Below are 22,135 nucleotides of genomic sequence, written 5' to 3' on the forward strand. Positions count from 1 at the left end.
ATGATCAAAGTTATTGAGGTAAAGTTATGTAGCAATTACTTGTCTTAAGATACAAAAATCACCTCGAGATGTACAGCAAAACTGGATTGGCCGGATATTACTGCAAGTAAGAAATATTTCAAATAGAAATTGTGTTGTTGATGAATCTAATCTCTGTTACACAAGTTGACTATAATGGAGAATAACGATTCTTTGGGTTGTTTAAATTCCAAAAGTGTATAATCATTTTGACAGACTTCTTGGACAATCATTTTAAATGTTAGAGATATATAAAACAACAAGCTACAACAAGTGCCTACGCATATTTTATGCTCTTATAGGCTTCAATCACTTTAAAAGGTAAAATGTTGACTATACTAGATTTATATCGAATGACTCGTTAGTCTTGTTGACACAGCATCAAGTCCAATTTTAGAGTATCAATATATAAACCAAATCTGGAAGCTAAATTCTCCTTTTACTCTCTAAATCTAGCATTCGATGACTTTTTAACAACTATGATCGAGTGATATAATCCGGAAAATTACCTTATTTTACTTCATGCGTAATTTCTTATGGTAATTTTATAACTCACACAGCAATTTATGTTCAGTAATTTCATCAAGTGTGCGTGAAGAAATGGCAAATTCTTTGCTCGTTGACCAACTTGTTTGAGTTTTAATGTATATGTTATGTTGAGCTGAGGTCTGCCTACTTTGTGCACCCTCCACTTGAAACGTAGTTCACTGCACAACGCAGATTGGTACTCGAGTAGGTTGATTCTATAAATAATACATATACTGGTATATATCACACTGTGATTATGATGAGGTTCTATGTAGTGCGTCAACTAATATATTCAAGAATAATGAAGGAGACTAGCTGGTTCAGAGAAGAAAAACTCACGGGCGGTGGCTGAATGAGCTCTACCTGCTTCGACAACTCATCATGTATCTTTTCTTGCACTTGAGCCTTTTCTAAAAATTTTTATTAGGAAATCACTTAACAGTCAACGGTAAATAGAGAATAAGGTTTGTCATGCTCAAAATGCCGGATATTGATAATAAAATCGATTGTTACTCCATTCGATCAACTGTTTTTAAATCGTATATTTACCTTTGCATTAACTTTCTCTATTTTGCATCTTGATCCAATCGTCTTATAATATTTTCTCCAAATATTAAGTCATTCTAATAAATAAGTGTAATATTAATAGAATGTCAGTAAATCCTGTGAGTAATTATAACAAAATCCTTGATGAAATAGAGAATTATTGTTCATGACATCATCTTTTAATCTAGAATTAAGTAACTTTTATGGAACCATAAAGAGAAGAATTCTTGTGAAAATTTCTAATTCTCTCAGAAAAGTCACTCTGTGGCATTAGCAATAGTTGGTTTCAAGTTTTTTTCTTCCTCCACATTTGTCTAAACAAAACTATAATTTCTTTTGAAGTATTCCTAGACAGCATGTTCCAAACAGCTCTCATAAAAGTATCATTGAATCTTGGATTTGGCTCTGGTACATTGCGAAATGAAATACTTTCTAGTTATCTTAGAATACTTCTTCTTCATGTTCCTTTTACCTTAGTAATGCTACAGGTGGAGCTTGGAGATGTTATGTAGGAGGAAAAGACACATCAAAAGATGTAGGTCATCCAACGGAGGGAGCTTCCTCGGATGTTTGCATTCGTTTTTTAACAAGCGTAATACCGGCACGTTACGCCTCACCGACCATGAAATATATACGACTTTTCAGTTGTATGTGCAATCAAGGTGATACTGTTTAGCAGAGATTTATACAGATTTTGTACCATTTAGTATGGCTCATCTCCAAATTTCATAAAGTTCGTCACAACTTTATGAAATATTTTACATTCCTGCAAAAGGATTGATCGTTAAGTCAGCTTGTCTTTTAAATTTGAGATATTTATATAGATTTGTATCAACAGGAAACAGGAGTATCGTCCATATAACCTGCCACAATCGAAATTGCATTGCGTCAACGATCAGTAACATGAAGAATCGTTATACAATAAATTGTATATTGATGAATTATTGAAGAAAATAAATGTTAATATTAATTTTGAAGTATTAATAATTAAAATAATAGAATTAATTAATATACCTCATATAAAGATTAGTTTTAAAATTCCAAATGAAATCGTTAAGAATTTTTTTTACACTCGTATATAACTAAAGCTTTATTACAACGTAAGCAGGAAATGTATGTTCTTCATTCTTCGTTTTTTTGTGCCTAAAATCGTATTTTTTATTACATAAACATAACAAGAATGACCCGAATTTAAGAGAAAAAAAGCAAGTGCACGAATAATTACACTTGCTAATATTGAATGAGTTAAAACAAATAATAATTAAAAGATTATTTATCTTAAAGAATGAAGAGTACTTGAAGGTCGTAAAGGCATACCCAATTCCTTTACAAGTTTTCTCATTATGCTTAACATCGTTGCAAAAGAATCCAAGCTCACACACATACGTAAATTTCGTCTCACATTCGCTGGCATTCTCTCTTCATCTCTGCGTGTTGTGTACTTGGTTGCTGTTGGTACCACGGTTTGTAACCACGCGGAGGCCGTATATGGTAGTGGGCGGGAAGGCATGGTGGACGGATCTCTTCACAATTTTGTGTTTTTACGCAGCTCAACGACGCATCGTTGTGCGCATGCGCTTTAATACGTTGGCGCATGCGTACTAGTGGAAAAAGAAAAGAGAAGTGGAACGCAGGGAAATGAGGGTCTTCAGACGCGAAGAATAGCGGTAGGTTAGCACATGCGGTGCAGTAGAGAGTCAGGAGTTTAGTAGTGTGCGCGTGTTGTTTTTTTTAATATCTCTAACGTGATTACATCGTTTTGTTGCAATAATATTCTGGTGCAACGAAGCCTTGAGTGTCATTGAAGAAGCAAAGATAACGAAGCAATAGTAGTAAAACATTAGTTGGTGAAACAAGAGCCTAGAGGCGCGAGAGAAGGACTGTGCCCTCCGTCTCTTGTTCCTCTGACATACAACGATTCCGTCCGCGAACGAATCCGCGAACAGAGAGAGAAACTTTCCAACGAGGATAGAGACCACACGCGCGCCGGACGTGTTATTTGCGCACCAACGGTTATATATTCAATTCAACAGACTATATATATTATATATATATACATATATATGTATGTACATAGATATATATTTATATATATTTATATCATCCAACATACACCAGTGAGAATTTCTATCGTGGGCTAAATATTACATTAAAATATTTCAATTATTTTTTTCTTCTTAATACTTCACGTTGGTAAAACTTATCAAATATGTGTGATACCAATCCAACGACGCAAAGCATAGCGGACTATCTGTCACAGTTGCTGAAAGACAGGAAACAGCTTGCTGCTTTTCCTAATGTCTTTATTCATGTTGAACGGCTTTTGGATGAAGGTGAGTGTGTATTTAATAATTATTATTTTTCTTAAGCTTAAACTTGCTCCAAAGTCGTCGTTTTGGAACCAAAACATCAAGATGTGAGATCTAACGGTGGTTCACATTCTTCACTCCTTTCATTCTGTATACTTTGATATATAACATTAATTTTTTGTGAACTCGCAGTTCTGAGAAGAGAAAATCTGAACACGTGTTCAAACTATCTTTCGTTACTTGGTAAATTAGCTATTGGTTGGATAGAAATGTACCATGACTCCATCGTCAAGGTTGATTATAAAATGAGTTTAAATAACTTCTTTTTCTTCTCCTACATAAAAATCATTTGATGTTTCTTCCTTTTTTCAGTTAAAAAAATGTTGAAGTTAGTTTATGAGTCATCTTAAATACTTATGATCATTCAAAGTCACGTGGCTGATCTGCTAACATTCATTTGACCGTTGAAAACTTTCTCAAAGTTTATATAGAAATTCCCACTTGTATCTAAGAATTTGTTTACAAGGCCATTGGAAACGTCATTTAGAAAAAGAGTCAATGCCCAACAATAAACCTTGGCCTTAGTTATCTCACGTATACAATACCAAACTTAAAAAATATTTAAAAACACACTCTTTTGTGTTCAGCTCTTTAATAGAATTTTAAACTCTATGATAATCTATGAATAAATCATTTTAACTTTTAATTAAAGAAAATATTCTTTTTATAATTAACAATTTCGTAAAAAAATTGTAATGAATGAGTAAGAGGAAGCAGATTGACTGACATATTTCTTGTGGTTAGTTGGAGGCATATCTGTGTGCTCAGCAAATATTATACCTTGTGTGAAAATGACACATTCAAGCTACTAGGCTTTGCATGACTTTTTCTGTCATTCTTAACTTTATTCTAATTAGCTCTAGACATTTCTCGTATTTCTCTGATAATATTGATAAAAAATTTTTCTAGACAACCATTAAATGATGTTACGTCTAAAAATATCACTTTTAAAGTGTTATTTACGGACATTTTTTATTGAAGTTTGTGAGAAAAATATTCAAACTCCTATTTGGAGCACATTGTTTACTATCAGATTATCATTATTAATGATAATAAATTAATATTCTAAAGTAAAATAACATTTAAAATTTAATTAAACATTCAGATAAAATTTTTCATGTTTTTGATATTGAAATAATAAAAGAGATAATGATGAAAAAAAAACTGAGCCCGGAAATATCTCATCATGTTAGTTCTGATGTTTGCACCAAGTGGTAGTTGTGTTGTGCAAAAAATGGCACTTGTTTTTACAGAATATTACACTTAATTCTCACTGGCAACTCTTCCAAAAATTAAATTTTTTTTCTGTATGATTTATTAATAATTTTGTTTGAAAAAATCACGTAATTACTTTAAACACATCCATCATCAAAGCTAAAAAATTTTTTTCTCCAAAAAATTATCCAAATGCAATAGTGACGTTGAGTGAGTTGTTAAAAATAGCACAATTCACAATACAGATGATGTTTTTATAATAAAATAAGTGAGAAACCAGTAGTTAATAACTCTGTGAGGGAGGTCAGAAATTAGGTCAAAAACATCACTGAATTTAGTTACTAGGCCAATAAAGGTTTCAAATAAAAAACGAGGCTATTAATCAATAAATCCTTTATTCCAACATATTGAAGAAATTAATTAACCTTATTTCGTAGACAAACATAAAAAGTAATTCCGAGTTTATTAATACTAACTCCATCCTACGACAATATTATTCTTTTGATAGTTCCAAGAATTCACATTGCACACAATAACAACATATATATATATATTGCTTTCTTTATTTACGTAGATGTGACACATGCTGTCCATGTTGTTTATTCTTCTTACTTATTACTAAGTGTGAGAAATAAATTCATTGTGTTAGAAGTAATATTTTATTAAGGTTTTTAATTCAGTTTCATTCAGAAAGTCACTATTAATTATCTAATGACTTCGATAAATGTATTTAGTAATGGATAAGTTAATGTTAAAGCACTTATTGGCCCCTCTCAAAATGTTTCACTGCTTACTATGATCCTCAAACAGTAATTTGCCTATCAAGTCTGTGTACAAGACTTGGAGCTGGAATACACGACTGTTCATGTAAGGGCTTCCTCTCTTGGGATTACAATATTCTTTTCCTCCAGCTCTTGCATGTTAACTATTAAACTAATTTGTGAATTTAATTCTCATTAGCTTTTACTTCTTGTCATTGTCTTAAATGTCTCTCATTAAAATATCAAAGAAAAAATTACTAATAAAATTTACATTTTTTCTTTAATTGATAATTAAATTTTCGAATAATTCATAACTTTTTAAATATAATTGAGATATTTTTCTTTAATCAATACATTTTAAATCTCATTAACTGCAATATCTTACTAATTATTTTTAAAACTCAACGTTTATTGAATTCATTAAAAATTTAGTAATCATTATTTACAGTTTCAAAAACAACTTAATTCTCACATGAAAAAAATTTAACACTCATTCGTAATAATTTACATAATATATTTATAGTAATTATTACAATATAATAGTCATTGTAGTTTGTTTTTATTTTTTTGAAAGTTTTAAAATATATTTACTTTTCATTTATCAGATAAAAACAGGTACATATAAATTGTTTGATCTTGAGAGTTATTATCATTGAATAAATATTAACCTACGAGTTATAATTTTTAATTTACCAACATATTAATTAGATGAATTTCCAACGAATCTCTGTGATGATTTTTTTGTTTGAGATGCTTGTTAAAGAAAAGAAAGATATTGTTGTAAATGTCAAGTAGTCCTTATTCTGTTGGATGTCGAGTCTAGAAGTTAATCCTCACCCCTCTTACGTGGTCCCTTCACTCAGCGTTTCAGACCTTCGTTCAGTACTCTTCTCCCTCTCTTCCGACGAGACTTCAGTCCTCTTCCCTTAGTATTAACTTGGCCCTGCCAACACGGCCGCATTCCTTCTCGTGAACGGCGGTATCGTGGCTTCCTTGCTATACATACAGTATACTCGTTGCGGGGCCGGTCAAGCCACTGGTAGTATATAATAGAGCTCCCGCCAGAGTCATGTAACCAAGGCACACACCCAACTATTATATTTGCCACGCGTACATGCAAGTGCTCTTTTATGTCGACTGAACCGACCAATACATCTCGGGTGTGATTCACATCATTTCATTTCAATACACAGTAGTTTTTTTCAATTACTTATTAATCTGTCTTTCATTTAAAAAAATTTTTTTATCTTTCATCAATCATAGCTGAAATTTTTTAATTTTAATCAATAACATTGAAATTTACTTTGAATTTAATATGTTATTTACATTTTTTATGAAATAAAAAATTCTTACTTCTAGTTAGGTTTTAATTAAATTTAATTTTTTTAAATAAATTTATCATTTAGTTTCTAAAAGCAATGATTAATTTTTATTTTGATATTTTTTTTCGAATAAAAAATTACTATTAAAGATTATATACAACTTCATGACCTGAACGTGATGATAATTAAATTTACTTAATTTTATTTTTATTCAATAAACTTTTATTATTATTTTATATCATACATCTGTGTGATTAGTTGAATCAAAAATAAATCTGTCTATCGATATCCAGACAGAGAACTTATGATCATGACATTATCTTATATTTAATTTACATAATTCCGAGCAATATTTTTTGCAATAAATCTCTCTGTCTATTAAATTTATGTATGTAAGTCTAATTTTCGATGAGACTATTTATCATCCAAGATTTTTGTTAAATTTGTGAAAGCATTAAAATAATATCCTAGTTATTTATACAAATGTAATTAAACTGTAAAAAATAATGATTCGGTAAAGCTATAAAAAAGAGGTAGTTTTGATAAAAGACAAAGTGGTAACTTTTGCGGTTTTTATTGAGACCGGTAGTCTTCCTTAAAAGGTTGTACAGGAAGACCTGCAGGTTGATTCCCTTTCTTATTCTTCTTCACTTCTCATGTCTTCTATCTCTTAATCTTTTGTTTTTCTCTTTTCTTCATTTTATTCGATTCCATCTTTCTTTTTTTCAAGTCGTGACATCTCTTCGGCAGTTTGCAGAGAAAAGTCAAGAGTCGTTCACTTAACGCAATACTTGTTGGGTCTTTGCCTCGTAGGAAATTTGAATGGGTGTTAAGTAGGCGTAAAATGCAGCAAGCTTATTATTCTGATGAATATTTGTCATTTTTTAAAAAGTATTTATTTATTCAACAGTCATTAATGCTTTCTCATTTCATTTTTTTTCGACAAATAAAATCAATCATGATGATGATTGTTTAAAAAAAAAATAAAGTAGCATGCAAAAGCTCAACTAGGCAAGCAGGTATGAATACGAATATAAAAAAGAAGAACAAGAGTGTGGATACCTATACCGTATATAAGACGCATGGGTGGATTCAAACATAATCGAAAGATCATTGTTGGTTATTATTCTGACCACGTACACTAGCCAGCTCCTTGAAACTATGCGGCTTGAAATTAATATTAACAAGACCGAATAAATTATTTTCTCTTACCATATGTGACAAACCTTAGGCATCCTTACCACTCTTAACTGATTTTTATTATCATCCATAAACATTATCGTCAGTAGTTATAAATAAATTCACTCATTTCATGATATACAGATTTTTAAATTTCATTCCATTTGATATTCATCAATTTCAGGCTTCTTATCAATTTCTTTATATCAATCTTGGTCTAAAAAATATTAAATAAGTTTATGCTTTATGTAATGAAAAGTTTAAATTTATTTAATTTATTAAAATGGACAGAAAATTTTGGTAAAAAATCAAAACACTTTTGATTGAATTAATTTAAAAAATATCACAGCTTAGATTTATTCATTCAAAATTTCTTGTTATTAATTGTTGCATATGTCTGACATAATTGAGCATATGAATCTGAATTTTTTTGCAATACAGTGTCGTCACATATCTGTTGTCAACCGTCATGGATCGACGAACAAGTGTATAGTTACTATATTACTAATAAGTGTGTTTCACGATGTTGATAAAATTTCCCACTTTATTGTGGTATATCTCAGGCACCAATACCAAACATTCTGCTTCATGCGAAATAACAATTTAAATATTATCTCTACCTCATCTCACTTGAATTACTCATAACTCTAGTGTTATGTGTTCATATTTGGAAATTAATTATTTCATTCTTAATGTCTCCATTCTTCAGTATTCCAAATAAAAAAATTCTCTCAATCACTATATGTATGTAATAAATATTTAAATTATGATAATATTAACAATAAAAAGAGAAGTATTTATAGAATCATAAAAAAAACGATTTTGCAGCAGTAATCTTGTTTTATAGTACCTAATCAACATGAGGTATAGATAATTTCTAAAGTAAGATGTGTAGAAAGTTGGAGGTAACCTGCTCGACTGTAAATGTAACATGTAAGCTATTGATTTGTGATCCAAACCAGATTTAAAAAATTTTCCCAAGCTAGTCTATAATAAAAAATACATTTAAAATACGTTTATGCTAGTGGACCAAGTCTAAATAACTGATTTTTTATTGAAAAGAAAAGAATTAATATAAATTACACAAGAATATAATAAATATTCTGCATATTAAATCATTGATAGCACATTATTCTTTGTCATAAAATTTTATTTTATGGTATGAAGTATTTATTAAAATAGTCAATCTTGCTTCATACCTCTTTCGACCCACCCAAGTAAAATCTCTTCTAACTTTAAATCATAAAATAGTCAAGAAAGTTTATTTCAAGTAGTAAAGTGTCTTTATACTTATATGCAATTACTCAGCATACTTTCCTCCAAAAGTTCCTAGCATTAGTATTAAGCAAGTTTGAAAGGTCATCTTATGCATTTAGATTGTCGCTTAATGCACTTTTCAAATTATATTAACTCTCTTCAAATACTTATTTAACCTTGCATTGTTTTTACAATTAAAAAAAATTCCATTTGCTATTAAATGATTTTTTTAATCCTAAAAATTTACATACAAAAGGAGTAATAGTTTGAATCCTAGCATTTTGCCGATAACCCAACCTTGTTGAACTTCTTCATGCCAAGGGAAACCTGTTGATACATTGATGAAGCTAACTAGCAGTTGATGCACTGTTTTTGCATCATCGTTATTATGTAGTGGATATACTTTTGAAATTGAAAATATTTCATCCTCTCAACAGTTATCAAATAATTGTGCTGAATATATTTGAAGCCACAGGTGGTCGACACTCGATTAGTTTACTAATTCCATTTGTGTGCTTCACCGGCAGTCACGACCGTTTCTCCAGTATTTCTAAATAAGGAAATGCTTGTGCGCAGTGTCGCTGCTAGAGTGTAATAGAAAAAAACTTCACATTAGCCTTACTATAGTCACATATTTATTCTTGTAATCAAGACCATCACTAATTTACTTAGATTGTCTTAAATTTTTTAATGGTTTTAATTATTATAATATCCTAAATTATACTTTTTACTTCATTTAAAATGACATAGACTTCACTTTCATCATCTTCTTAACACATGAACCTGCATCTCCCTGACATCTAAAACATCAAGCTTCCATGTTTGCCATGAATGAATTATTTGATGAATAAACATGAACTTGAGATGATTATAAATATTGTTATGTCCTAATTTATTAAGAAAAAAATTGGACTGTTATGATAAGAATTGGCGGGAAATTCAAAGTGAGTAGATTGGAGAAACAAGTTGTCACTGGTCAACGGCATAGCTGTGGTAAGAAAAGAAGAAGAAGAAGTGGAAGAAGAAGAAGAAGAAGAGCCCTTAAAGGCCGATGACCGTGCTGACCCGCGACAGTACAAACTTTGCTGACTATCTACTATATAATACGAGTAAAAAGTCAACTTCGAGCTTCCTTTTCTCTCTGTCGACCTCCTTCTTCTCTCTTCTTGTATCTCTCGCCTTTTATTGTAGAAGAGATACCATTCTTTCTTTTCATTTTGTTTTTCTGTCTACTCTTCTTGATACGATACAACCTTCGAAACCGCAATTATTCTCTGCCTCTTCCACCAACATCGAACCTCGTTGATTTCGATAAAATTTACTTCCTCGTTCCTTCATTTTTTTTTTCATCATTTCCAGAGGTTAAGTTATTGTTTATTATTATTATTTATTTGCACAAAAATGTACTTGTTATATAGAAGCCTTGTTTCTCTCAAAGTTGAAGAGTCATAGGGTGATTCAGCTCCTTTGGAGTGCACTTTTCTATCTTTTAAAGTCTTTTTAAGTAATATTCAATATGTTGAAATTCATTTCATTAATTAATTCATTGAGCAACATTAAAATTAATTTAATAATTGTAGAGTTAATTTTTTTAAAGTGAGCATTGGAAGAATTTTGATAAATTTAGTATTGATCCAAAAATTAACTTTAAAACTCCAAAGAGGAATGACAGACATTCACGAAGTTTCTATAAATATAAAGTAAAAAAAACTGGTTTTTAAATTCTATTTAATACTTAAATCTCTACCCTAGGAGTATTTAAAAAAATAGAAAGCCTAATTTCAGGCAGCATTTAAAGTTTAAAATCATCAAAGAGTGGCTTAGGTTTAGTTCGAATTGAGTGTAGCCGACCTTTTCAACATATTTTAACGCTTTCAATAATACTCATAGTTGAGAGGTAGTTTAAAAATTCCAGTATTTTACCCCCGCAAAGGAAATAAGAGACCAAGCAGTGCAGGCACGCCTTAAAATTCTATCTTTGGTATTCATCTTTAAGCGACCTCTGAGGCGAATTGCGTGGGTGCTAAGACCAGAAGAGAGGAAGCTTCAACTGAACACACAAATTTATTCTTTTTTTAAATTTAAGTTCACTACCTCAACCCCCCTTCCAAGTACACTGAGAAAAGTTTTTTTATACTGTTAATGCATACCATGTTTAAGTCAGCAAGTATCTCTATCATAAGAATATGTATTTTTATCAGAAAAATGTTGATATGCATCGTAATAATATGTTAGTTTTGCTGGAGGACTTGAATTACATCTAATGACTTCAAAGTAACATTTTTTCATATAAATTTTTACTCTCAACTGGTTTTATTATCTTCTTCTTTCTTGATTATCAGACTTTTTATCAGAAATTTTTGTATCAACTTTTTCTTATGCATCATTTATTCATAAATATATTTTTTCAAGATGAGTTTGTCTGGACTCCATGTGTTTCACATGGGTTTCATCTATAGGACGTTGGGAAAATAGTCTCATTTTCTTGAAGTTTTAAAAAAATATTTGTTCAGCCATCATTCATTATTCTTTTGGAGTCAATTAAATATTTAAAATTATTTTGTAGTATTCTATATGTTGATGACTCTGATTTTTAAAATTTAATACATAAAATTAAATTAAAAATATAGACATGTTGGTAAGCACAAAAAATAGTTGAGTTTATTCAATATCTTGTATTATTTCAAAAAATGTCTGTCTTGAATTTGAATTCCTCCAAGGTAGATCAGGGTGTTTATGAGTCGTATAGGGACAGGTTTTTTTTATGATGATGATGCTGAATGGCTGTTGAAAATGTTCTTAAGTAACGGGATATTATTTGGTTTAATCCAAAAGCAAATCAACATTGATGAAATTTGTACAAGTATTATTTCAAGTTTATTCCAAAATGAACCATTTTTATTATCTACTTAATTAGAAAAATAATATTTTCTTCAATATTGATCATCATCTCATATTGGAAGTAAATCTTCAATATCAATGATTTTTCGTTGAAGTTTTCATAGAATGACGTTTTAAAATGTAAGTGAAGGAGGAGGAAGAGAGAGAGAGAGAGAGATGGTACCGGTTTCTGAACCCTCGATACTCGATAAATATGCAGATAAATAAAACCAGACAGATAATTAACACTACACTTCCTTTCTTTTTTTTTCCTTATAAGCTTTCTTAAATGTTTCTAAACAATCCTCAGCACTGGTTCTTCAGATGCATCTTGAAACTATGAAGCTACTTTTTAAATATTATATGATGAATGGTTGATGTTGTTATTTGTTTGTTAAACATCAATGCTACTGTGAGTCTTACTAAACTGATAAGTCTACATGACATCATTTACACCATGTCACAAATTTTCTGAATCTTGTTCCACATCTTTCAACCAGTAGTTACTTTAGAATATTTTATAATTATTATTTAAAATATTTATTATTTTAAACAATTATTTTTTTTTAGTTTAAAATAAATTTTTAGTATAGAATAAATTAAATTGGCAATCCTTGAAATCCAATTGATGCTCCAAAAGAGACGATAATGCATTTTCATGGGTAATGTAGTCACTGAAGCATCTTTTATGTCTACCATCATCCAGCCAACTGTTATATCATGATTAAATTCTAGACACTCAGTAAATATGAGAATCGATGAACAATAAAAAACAATTTTATAGTACCAGCATAGCCAAATTTAGAAAGACAAAAAATATCTTCCCAACCAGTTTCAAAATCTTATTAAACACTTTTTTATACTTTGATGTATTATGTGCGTGGGAAAAGAGTCTTTTTCATCATACGTTACAGATTATCATCTTTTTCTTTTTATTCTCCACCTTAAATCCATTTTCTCTTGCTTTGGAAATGACTTTCGATGGAATGATAGATAGAGTAGGTTGTGTCGTGTTCTTTCTATTTCCTTGAAGAGTTGTGTTTTCTAGCAATGCATGCTTGATGATGTTGATATATAGCTAAATATATATATATATATATATGTCTTTTTTTAATAAGTATATACGATATAACTTGACTCTATGGGGAGCGAATGAATGGAACCTGTCGAGAGGGCAAGGTACCTGAGATGCCAACAATTGTGGTTGAAGTGGAACCTGTTAGGAATTCTTCTGTTATATAGAACCTGCCTAAATGTTCTTTCAAGCTTATTCGACCTGACTTTCTCCCCTTAACTGTTTTTTTTATATACATAGTTGCATTGCCTAAGTCATTGTAATATTTTAAGCTGGATGCTCACATTAAACACAATCTTTTCTTATTATTTATTAAGCCTCAAGAATTTTCTCATTTAGATAATATAACTTCCCCACCTTATTTATTCTTTATAAAATTTTTGGAATTACTGATGATTATTTTCATCATTTCAGATACATTTTAAGGGTTTTTTTATCTTCCTTTAAAATGATAATTTACATTTTTTAGATAACATTATTGAAAGGATCCAATTAATCATGTTTCTTGATTTCCTTTGAACTTGGATATAATTATGTTCATTAGGATGGAATTATTGATTACCTGAATTAGTTAAAGTCTCTGATTTAATTCTGCTTCCGTCAAGATCACAAGCAAGAGCATGAATTTGCGTATAAGTTCGTGGAATTCTCAGACACTGCAGATTTATAAATACAAACCTTGAGTCACTGAGTGAAAATAAGTAGCTGTTACTTAAGCATTTCTCTACAATTGACAAAAGCCATATTCTCATGTTTCTTTCCATTTCTATTTCATTTTTATCATCACTCAAAACCAAACATCTTCGGTATTTTAATTATAAATTACCAGATAATTGAAAATATCAATGTTGGAAATAAGCTAGAGGGAAGTTATTTATACAAGAAATCTTTTATCAATCATTTTTCATTTTTACAGAGCATAGTAATGTGCACTAATTGATTTAATGCGAGTGCTTTTCAGCCTATGCTTGTGAAATAATAAAATAAAGAAGTAAAGATGCATAGTTCCACCATGTAATGTATAACATACATGATGACGTGAGCAAATTATTTCTTGGGAAAATTGAACATGCATATATTTATGTCACAACTGATAGCTTAAGGCTAGAAAATCGATCTTTTACTTGACGTTGATCTTTCACTCCTACATATTATTAATGTTTATGTATTACTGGAACAAGTGGAGAATAGTTGAGTTAAAATCATTCATAAACTTTACAAATTAACGAGTAAAGTCTCTTTTAGTTATAATCAATTCCAAGGTTGTATTTGATCGTCTATTTAATTCATTCTTTTTAATGTCGATTTTAATGACTCTCTATTTTCCATATTTAAGTTTATAAAAATTATATGTTCAGCAAATAATATCTTGACTTTTTTTCACCATTTTATTACCTTAAGTATCATAAAGAGTCGAGTATTGTCTGCTTGCGTATAAGCAAATACAAGAATTATCCTCAATTTAGTCATTATCAGTGGTTGGTTCTTTAAAAAGCCGAATTGTTTAAATGCTTTAGAATTGATAAAACTGATTTTATTTTTTATTTAAATTATTTATTCTCAATGCTCTAGAATATTTTATATTTTGTTAAAACATGGATTTGAGAAAAAACAAAATATGGTAACAGTTAGTAAGATTCATTAATATTTAATTTATCAGCTCTGTAATGAGTTTTAATAAGCTTGGGAATTACACAAGCTTATTATGATTATCAAGTCTTATCGTAACACATTTTTTATAAATTAAAAAATAAACATTCACCCAGCTTATTTTACTTACCAATCTGAATATTAACACTTTAATAGATGATTTTTTGAATTTATTTATCAATTTATAAAAAATTGTTTAATTGAAAAAACAAAAAATTTATGAAGTAAGAAGTATATTTATATTTAATACTCTTAATTGTATTTTGATTAGTTTGGGTCAACAGCGTATTTTTGGCAGAGTTGCCAGCGTCACATATATCATATTAAACGATTTAACAATGTGCCTTTATAGTAAATGCTTTGGAAAATAAAATACCATGTCACTGATGAATTAAATGAGCCATTTTTATAAGCAGTCATATAAAATGTCTGAAACGAAATAAAAAAAATTATTTTTATTAGTAAAGAAATGAATAGAATGAAGTAGATGTTGATTTGTAATTTAAGATCGCTACTATTTGGAATATAAAGCGACGTGTGTCAGTCGGTTAAACCAAATGGCAATGATAGTCTGCAGCCAAGCGTCTGTCACAATCAGCGGCGGGTGTGTTCATTTCTCGCGTAAGATAAGAGGTCGAGTTGATGATGCGCTTGTTTCTGAGCCAAGCGACATAACATCAGTAGTGGTAATAGCGTTGGTATGGTAGTGGAATAAGTTAGCTGATGTCATGCGGGCTAACATCACTTGTAGCTTGGTACTCTTGGTTACTTGATCGTCGTAACGACGAGTTGCTAAATGTAGCTATGATGTATAAACTCTTCATTATTTTTTTTTTGTTCCTTTCTCTGTCTTATTCTCTAGTTGTCTCATTTATTCGTCATAAGCAACGTGACTTTAACTTAACTATTCATGTCTCACAAGATTACTATTATTTCTATCCATGAACTTTTTAAATTTATTAATTTATTTTCATGCTTCATTTCTGGTGGTGGTTTCACCTTTAAGGTTAAACTAAATGACGATTTAACTTGGCAGGACCTTTGTCTTACATTTCTTCGTGAGCTTCAAATATCCTTCTCTTGAATAGACCATGATCTTTAGTTAACAGTCACGAATCTTTGTTCACATTGTTGGTCATTATCTATCCAGGACCATCGGTGTACATTATCTTTTCTCTAAGAGTGCACTTCCTTGTCCCCAGTCACGCATCCATCGGAGACAAATAGCGATAGATGCAGTTATTGCACTATCTTACGACAAGAGAAAGTTTTGATTATTTCCTTGGTACTTAACGCTATTGTCCGTTATTAGTTCCGCAATAAATAAAAACTAATCTGTGTTACATTGTTGTTGTACATTAGTGGTTAATGAATCTGTTATTCTAATTACCAACCACTTATTTCAAAACATTCCATAAAAATATTGAATAATATTAAAAATATTAAGTAAATAATATAAAAAAAAAAAAAAATGAAGATAATAATATGATGTTGGAAATATCATATGTTGTATTTAATTGTATGCTAAAGTTAGTAGATCATTTTCCCTATTCTTCTGATTCTCTTACTCTCAGCAAGACAAAGAGGTCAGGTAGATGAGAAAGTGGAGCACAGCAGAAATGTTAACCTTTGCTGATGCTGGTCTCGCGTGATGCACTCATCGATGTGAGTATGATATACTATAGACCATGATATGACATGAACAAAAACAAATGAATATAAAATTCTATCTAGGTTCAACAATAATTGACTTACATTATTCAGCAATTTTTTTTGAATAATATCAAATAATAATACCATTTATAAAACTTTAACAAGTTAATAATAATTCAATGAGATTAATTTATTCAAATCCAATATCATTCTAATGTTTTGTAATGTTTGATAACTTGATAATCATAATAAAAAAATAAATTATAATAAATGATCGATCACCACTTTTTTATATTTAATATTTTAATTTCTTTCATCATCTGAAAAGAATCCTTTTCGTTTTCTCTCTGATGATTTTCTCTTCTGGATGGAATTCTACATATACTTCTTCTTGCTTGTCTGTAAGACCTTTAAATTGCTTGAATGCTGCCAATGAATCTACTTTATGTGAATTTTCTAATTCCTGAAATATCTTCTATGCATTTGATAAGATATCGAATATTTATTAACTCATAAATATACTAGACATTGAATTGATAATTTACATCAAAGCTACACCTACACTGCATACCCAACTATGTTGAATGTTAAATTTTCATACAGAATTCACAGCATCAAAGTATGGATGAATCTGCAATTCCCAACATTAACATCATTTATTCGTTTGATATAAAATGTTTTGTCTATCAGAACTCAGCTGTAACAATGATCTAAGTTGCTTCCCTCATACTTTAATCATCAGTATGGCATTCGATGATGTCACTTGAATGATTTTGAAATATTATGTAAACTGAATGAGTGCAATAACTAGAAACCTATTGTTAAAACAGTTCATCAAGTGGTGATAATTCATGGTGAGAACAGTTAAGCTAATTGCAAGATGCTAAATATGAATAAATCAGACTTATATTCTTGAATATGAATAAAATTGGTAATAAGCTGATGGAGAATAAATTCCATCATCTAATGATCATCACCATGATTAGTTTTAAAATACTATATTAACATGACATAACTTGTATTCAATATCAAACCAACCTGAACAAATAATCAATGTTGTTTCTTGGACACTTTAGAATATACATTTACATATTCATGGTCCTTTCCAGCATTGACTATGCATATATTCAATAAAAATACATTTGACTTTAGTTTTAATAGTCAATTAAATTTCTTGGAAATGGAAACTTAAAAAAAAAATTTATATATATGTCCTAAATAGTTTATCTTTAGTAGTAATTATTTTTCATTTACCTACTTTAGAATTTATTTCATCAAAGTAATTTTTCATAATAATTATATAAATTGAGTTGTCGTTTTAATGAGTATCTAATTAAGTGCATTTCACGGCACTATACTGAATTTTTCAATGTTATATCCTACTCTTCCATGTATTAAGTTTTATAGTTTTAACTTTTTTCTTTCCCAAGACTGCACACAAAAGACCTTGCAAATCTAATGACTGGGTGTGGTTCCTTCCACTTCGACTTGAAAACATGGAAAATTTATATTTCTTCAAGTCTAACAATAGTTTAAGTCATTTGTTCTCGACATAGAAAAATAATGACATCAGGAAATTCTTCAATACCTCTACTAACACATGACAATATTATATTTATAACTTTCAAGAAATTATTTTCTAAACTTACCAGTCAAACTCTCTGTGCATTACAAACACTTTGATTTTGTTTTAAATGTTAACTTGTAATACAAAAGTATATTTAAATCTGTACGGTTTAATGTTTAAAAACTGTTAATGATTTTCGGAAGTCATTTAAAGTTTGTTGGAAGAAATGAGGTATCTTTAATGACCTAGGAATACATTTAAATATCAGCTGAGTTAATTACTATTACAACCATTACAAAATAATTTTTTTAAAGAGAAACTAATATTAATATTTTATTGAAAACATTTTTATATAAAAGTGAATGACTAACAAATTCTTTTTAAAATGAGTATCATATTGAATTCATAGAATGAAGGTTTGTGTCACAGTAGAATGTGTCTACCATCATAGAAATTTCTATCCCATATGTCCCAGCATCATGCTAATGTGAGAAAACATTATTAATCATGGTAAACACTAGGAACATTTGGTAACTTTCTTATAAAGGTAATAGCCATGCTGTTTTTCAAATTAAACTCCAAGTGATTTTTAAACAAACATTTGTTGAAACAAAGAATTATTTATACGATTAGTTTTATTGCTAGAATGATGATCAATCAACAAATTTACTAAATAGATTTCAAAGAGATAATGACATGTTCTTGGCGCGATGAACAACTGCTACTCTTTACGTGTTAAATGTATAGTATTAGAGATCAATTAACGTGTAATCTTGACTTAGATCGCTTGAGTAGATCTTATTAGTTAATAAAGTAATTGCTCAAATAATTTATATTTTATCTTATTAAGTGTTCTCTTTAATTACATTAAAAGATTATTTTTTCATGTTTGATTAATTATTTGATTTTATTTCAGAAATTGCTAAAGTACGAGCGAGTCTTTTTCAAATCAGTGGAGTTAAAAAGGAACCATTGACCCTTCCAGAACCCGATGGAGAAATAGTCACACTCACAGAAAAAGTTTATGTTCCCGTTAAAGAACATCCTGACGTAAGTTTCTTTTTTTGTTGTTCTAACTTTATTCATTAACTTATAAAAAAAAGATTTATCTTATCGTTCTTTTCAACTTGACTTACCAACTGTGTTTTCAGTATCAGTATATAGCAATTGCTGTTATTTTAAATCTTCCATTAATTAATATCAAGCATCTCCGTTGCATTAAACTGTTGTCAATTATCATCGATAAGATGTACATTCTATGACTATTTGTTCTTACTGATTTTTTTTTTTCAAGTTTTTCTTCGGCATGACTAATGTCTATGAGCAATAAAATTAATAAAATAAATAAAATGGTGGTTTTAATGGAGGTTGGGAACAAAAAACAAATGGTTAGAGACAGTAATTGATGAAGTAAGAAAAAAAAAGACGTAGGTGATCAGAAACTTGTCCGCCCACTGGAAACTCCAATAATCGTGGCGATAATAATCTTTGTGTCAATACGCCTCAATGATCATTTAGAAAAAATATTAATCAACTTTTAACTGTTTAGCATCATTCAAAACCAGTGGATAAGTAGAAAATATCACTGAAATTATCATCTACTGTATAACGACATGAAAATTACCTTCACCTGATGTTGTAATATTTACATTATTGTCATTTTTCTGTTGCTTTGTTTCATATTAACAAACACTTGACACATAATAATAATAATAATAATAAAATTATTATTGTAACGACTCACCGCACTGGTAAAGAGAATTATTCTAGTCAAATACGATTTGTTAATATTCAATGAATTATTTATTAAATCATGTAATGATAACGTTTAAATTTACATTCATTGTTTGATAATTGAGTTTACAGAAGAATATCATTTAAAACTAAAATAATGTCTACTTTAATTGTTTTATAATAATTAATTTCTCTAAATAAAATTAAATCTGAAGGTTATACCAAGCAGATTTTATGAGTGTTGATAATTTATTGACAAATAAGATAAAAAATTATTTATCTTCTTAAACTGCAATTATTAAATGACTCAGAAAGAAATTGGAGTTTAAAATCAGGACATTTGTTTCCATCATTAGTGTATTTTTGTAAAATATCATTTTTTGATAATGACAATAAAAAAGTCATTAGTCTAACGATATGATAAGTTAAAAATACAAATAATATGACAGGTATAAATACATAAATACTTTTTAACTCATATTACTTGAAAAAGATGTTAGGTAATGATGATAATAGGAAAAAAATATTCAATATAAAATAAGTTGGGAAACACTGATGAGAACTGGGGAACAGAGACGAAGACAGAAAGGATCGAGGTTTTGAGGAGAGCCAAGGTGGTGCGTGAAGAATAACGAAAAGAAGAGCTTGCAAGAGAAATGTGCACAGTCAGGCGTTTATTTTAATCTTAAGACGAGAATAGAACCCAACAACTGCCGTAGAACACGCACTTGTACTCCTCCTTATGTCTCTATCGTTAAGTTGGGTTGTTTTAAAGTTTTTATAATAAGACCGTAAGTTACATTGGCTTTTCTATCCTCTTTCCAGCTACCAGGATGTTAATATTTGACTTCTAGATGATATTCATAGATGCACCAAATTAATGAAAACTTTAGGGCTTGGTGAAAATTATTACAATGGCCTCAATTCCTCTGTTATTATTGTCGTCACTTGTGCCTTAACTTTTCTTGGTCTTGAGCTACTCCTACACAATATGTATTCAGGTTATTTATTTGTTTTTCAATATTTTCTAATCTAGGTCTAGTCAACCTTCAAGTTAAGACTTGATGTCTTATTATATTCCTTTTACACGGTTTTATTTTTTTCTTCATTAACATTCAACTATAAATTCCAGATATATTTTTATTTTAATCATATTAAATAAATATTGATTGATGACCCAATGTGTCATGAAAATGATTAACGATGTGTCAAATGAAACTTTTCTCGTTAATTCAGATTTTCATATTACTATTCTACTTTTTGTTCTAATTATAAAATTCAAATTGTCTTCTCATTAGAAAAAAAATCAAATTTTTACTGTAGAAAAAATGGAATGAATAATTTTAATTCAAACCAATCAATAATAAATTCATGTCAACACATTGGTGATGAAATTTATTTAGTATTTTTAAATTAAATTCATCGATTGATATGTTTATCTTGCTTGACTAAATTAATTATTGAAAATAGAAGGAAATAAAAAGTTTTATAAATGCATTTATCATGATAGATAGGTAGGATGTCCTGCAATTTAAAAAAGAGAATAGTTTCTAATTCAAAATAAATTCCATCGATTGCTTATTCAAGATAATTGCAGAAGATCTTATATGGATGCCTGATTTCAATTCAAGTGAGCAGAACATTTTGGTAGACCTATATGTGGACTATGCGGTTCATTAATTTCTTGGGTTAATGCTCTGTCAGTGGCACACCTCATCTATTGTTCATAAATAGTCAGATTGAGGCCGTGATGATGTCGTTGAGATAAAACAGTTTGTATTTCTTCTAACAATACTCCAAAATATATTCCGCAATATTTCTCAAATACATATCTAACTCACAAAAAAAAAAAAAAAATATTTAGATTAATTTGAATATTTTCTCTGAAAAACATTCACATTCTTATGCTATTTCTTTTTTACTTTTCATTGCTTAAGTAAACATTAAAATAAATTAAGAAAGCTTTCCATTTTATTTTTGTGTCGATGGAAGTCAGCTAAAAAAAGCTCCACTGGATTCCGCATGATCGGATTTCTTTCGGTATTACTTTACGAAAGCAAAATTCATCTCGAGCTCTTTGGACTCAATATTTATTCGCAAAATTGCAAAAATAAGTATCTTATGTTTAATCTTGAATTATATTCAACACAATTCTTTCTTGTAATTTTTTTCTTTTACAATTTACATTGTAATGTTTACTATACTCCTTGATTTAAAGAATCCTAATACATTTTTCAAAGTAAAATCAAGAATGGCATGTGATATTATGTAAATCATGTAATTTTAATATTACATCAAACGATTAATAGCATACAAATATGCAGTTTTGAAAAAAAATTTTCATGGAAATATTCTATAAACATTTATGTACTACTCATCGT

The 22,135-nt window shown here is 29.3% G+C and overlaps 1 protein-coding gene across 7 annotated transcripts in view; it reads left to right on the forward strand.

The window, feature by feature from the left end:
- Nucleotides 1-2,727: 2,727 nt before the first annotated feature.
- Nucleotides 2,728-22,135, forward strand: part of how (protein held out wings) — a 33,743-nt gene continuing 14,335 nt past the window's right edge. For 5 of the 7 annotated variants that reach the window (XM_035085029.1, XM_035085027.1, XM_035085031.1 and 2 more), the window contains exons 1-2: nucleotides 2,729-3,425; nucleotides 18,937-19,070. In XM_035085029.1, coding sequence (XP_034940920.1) covers nucleotides 3,302-3,425; nucleotides 18,937-19,070 — 258 coding nt within the window. In that variant the 5' untranslated portion in view covers nucleotides 2,729-3,301. Of the gene's footprint in view, nucleotides 3,426-18,936; nucleotides 19,071-22,135 lie in introns of all 7 variants that reach the window. The other 2 variants (XM_035085026.1, XM_035085028.1) reach the window with 1 other exon arrangement.

Source organism: Chelonus insularis, unplaced genomic scaffold (assembly GCF_013357705.1).
Source record: "Chelonus insularis isolate UGA/USDA-ARS -01 unplaced genomic scaffold, ASM1335770v1 contig_398_pilon, whole genome shotgun sequence".
Lineage (NCBI taxonomy): Eukaryota > Metazoa > Arthropoda > Insecta > Hymenoptera > Braconidae > Chelonus > Chelonus insularis.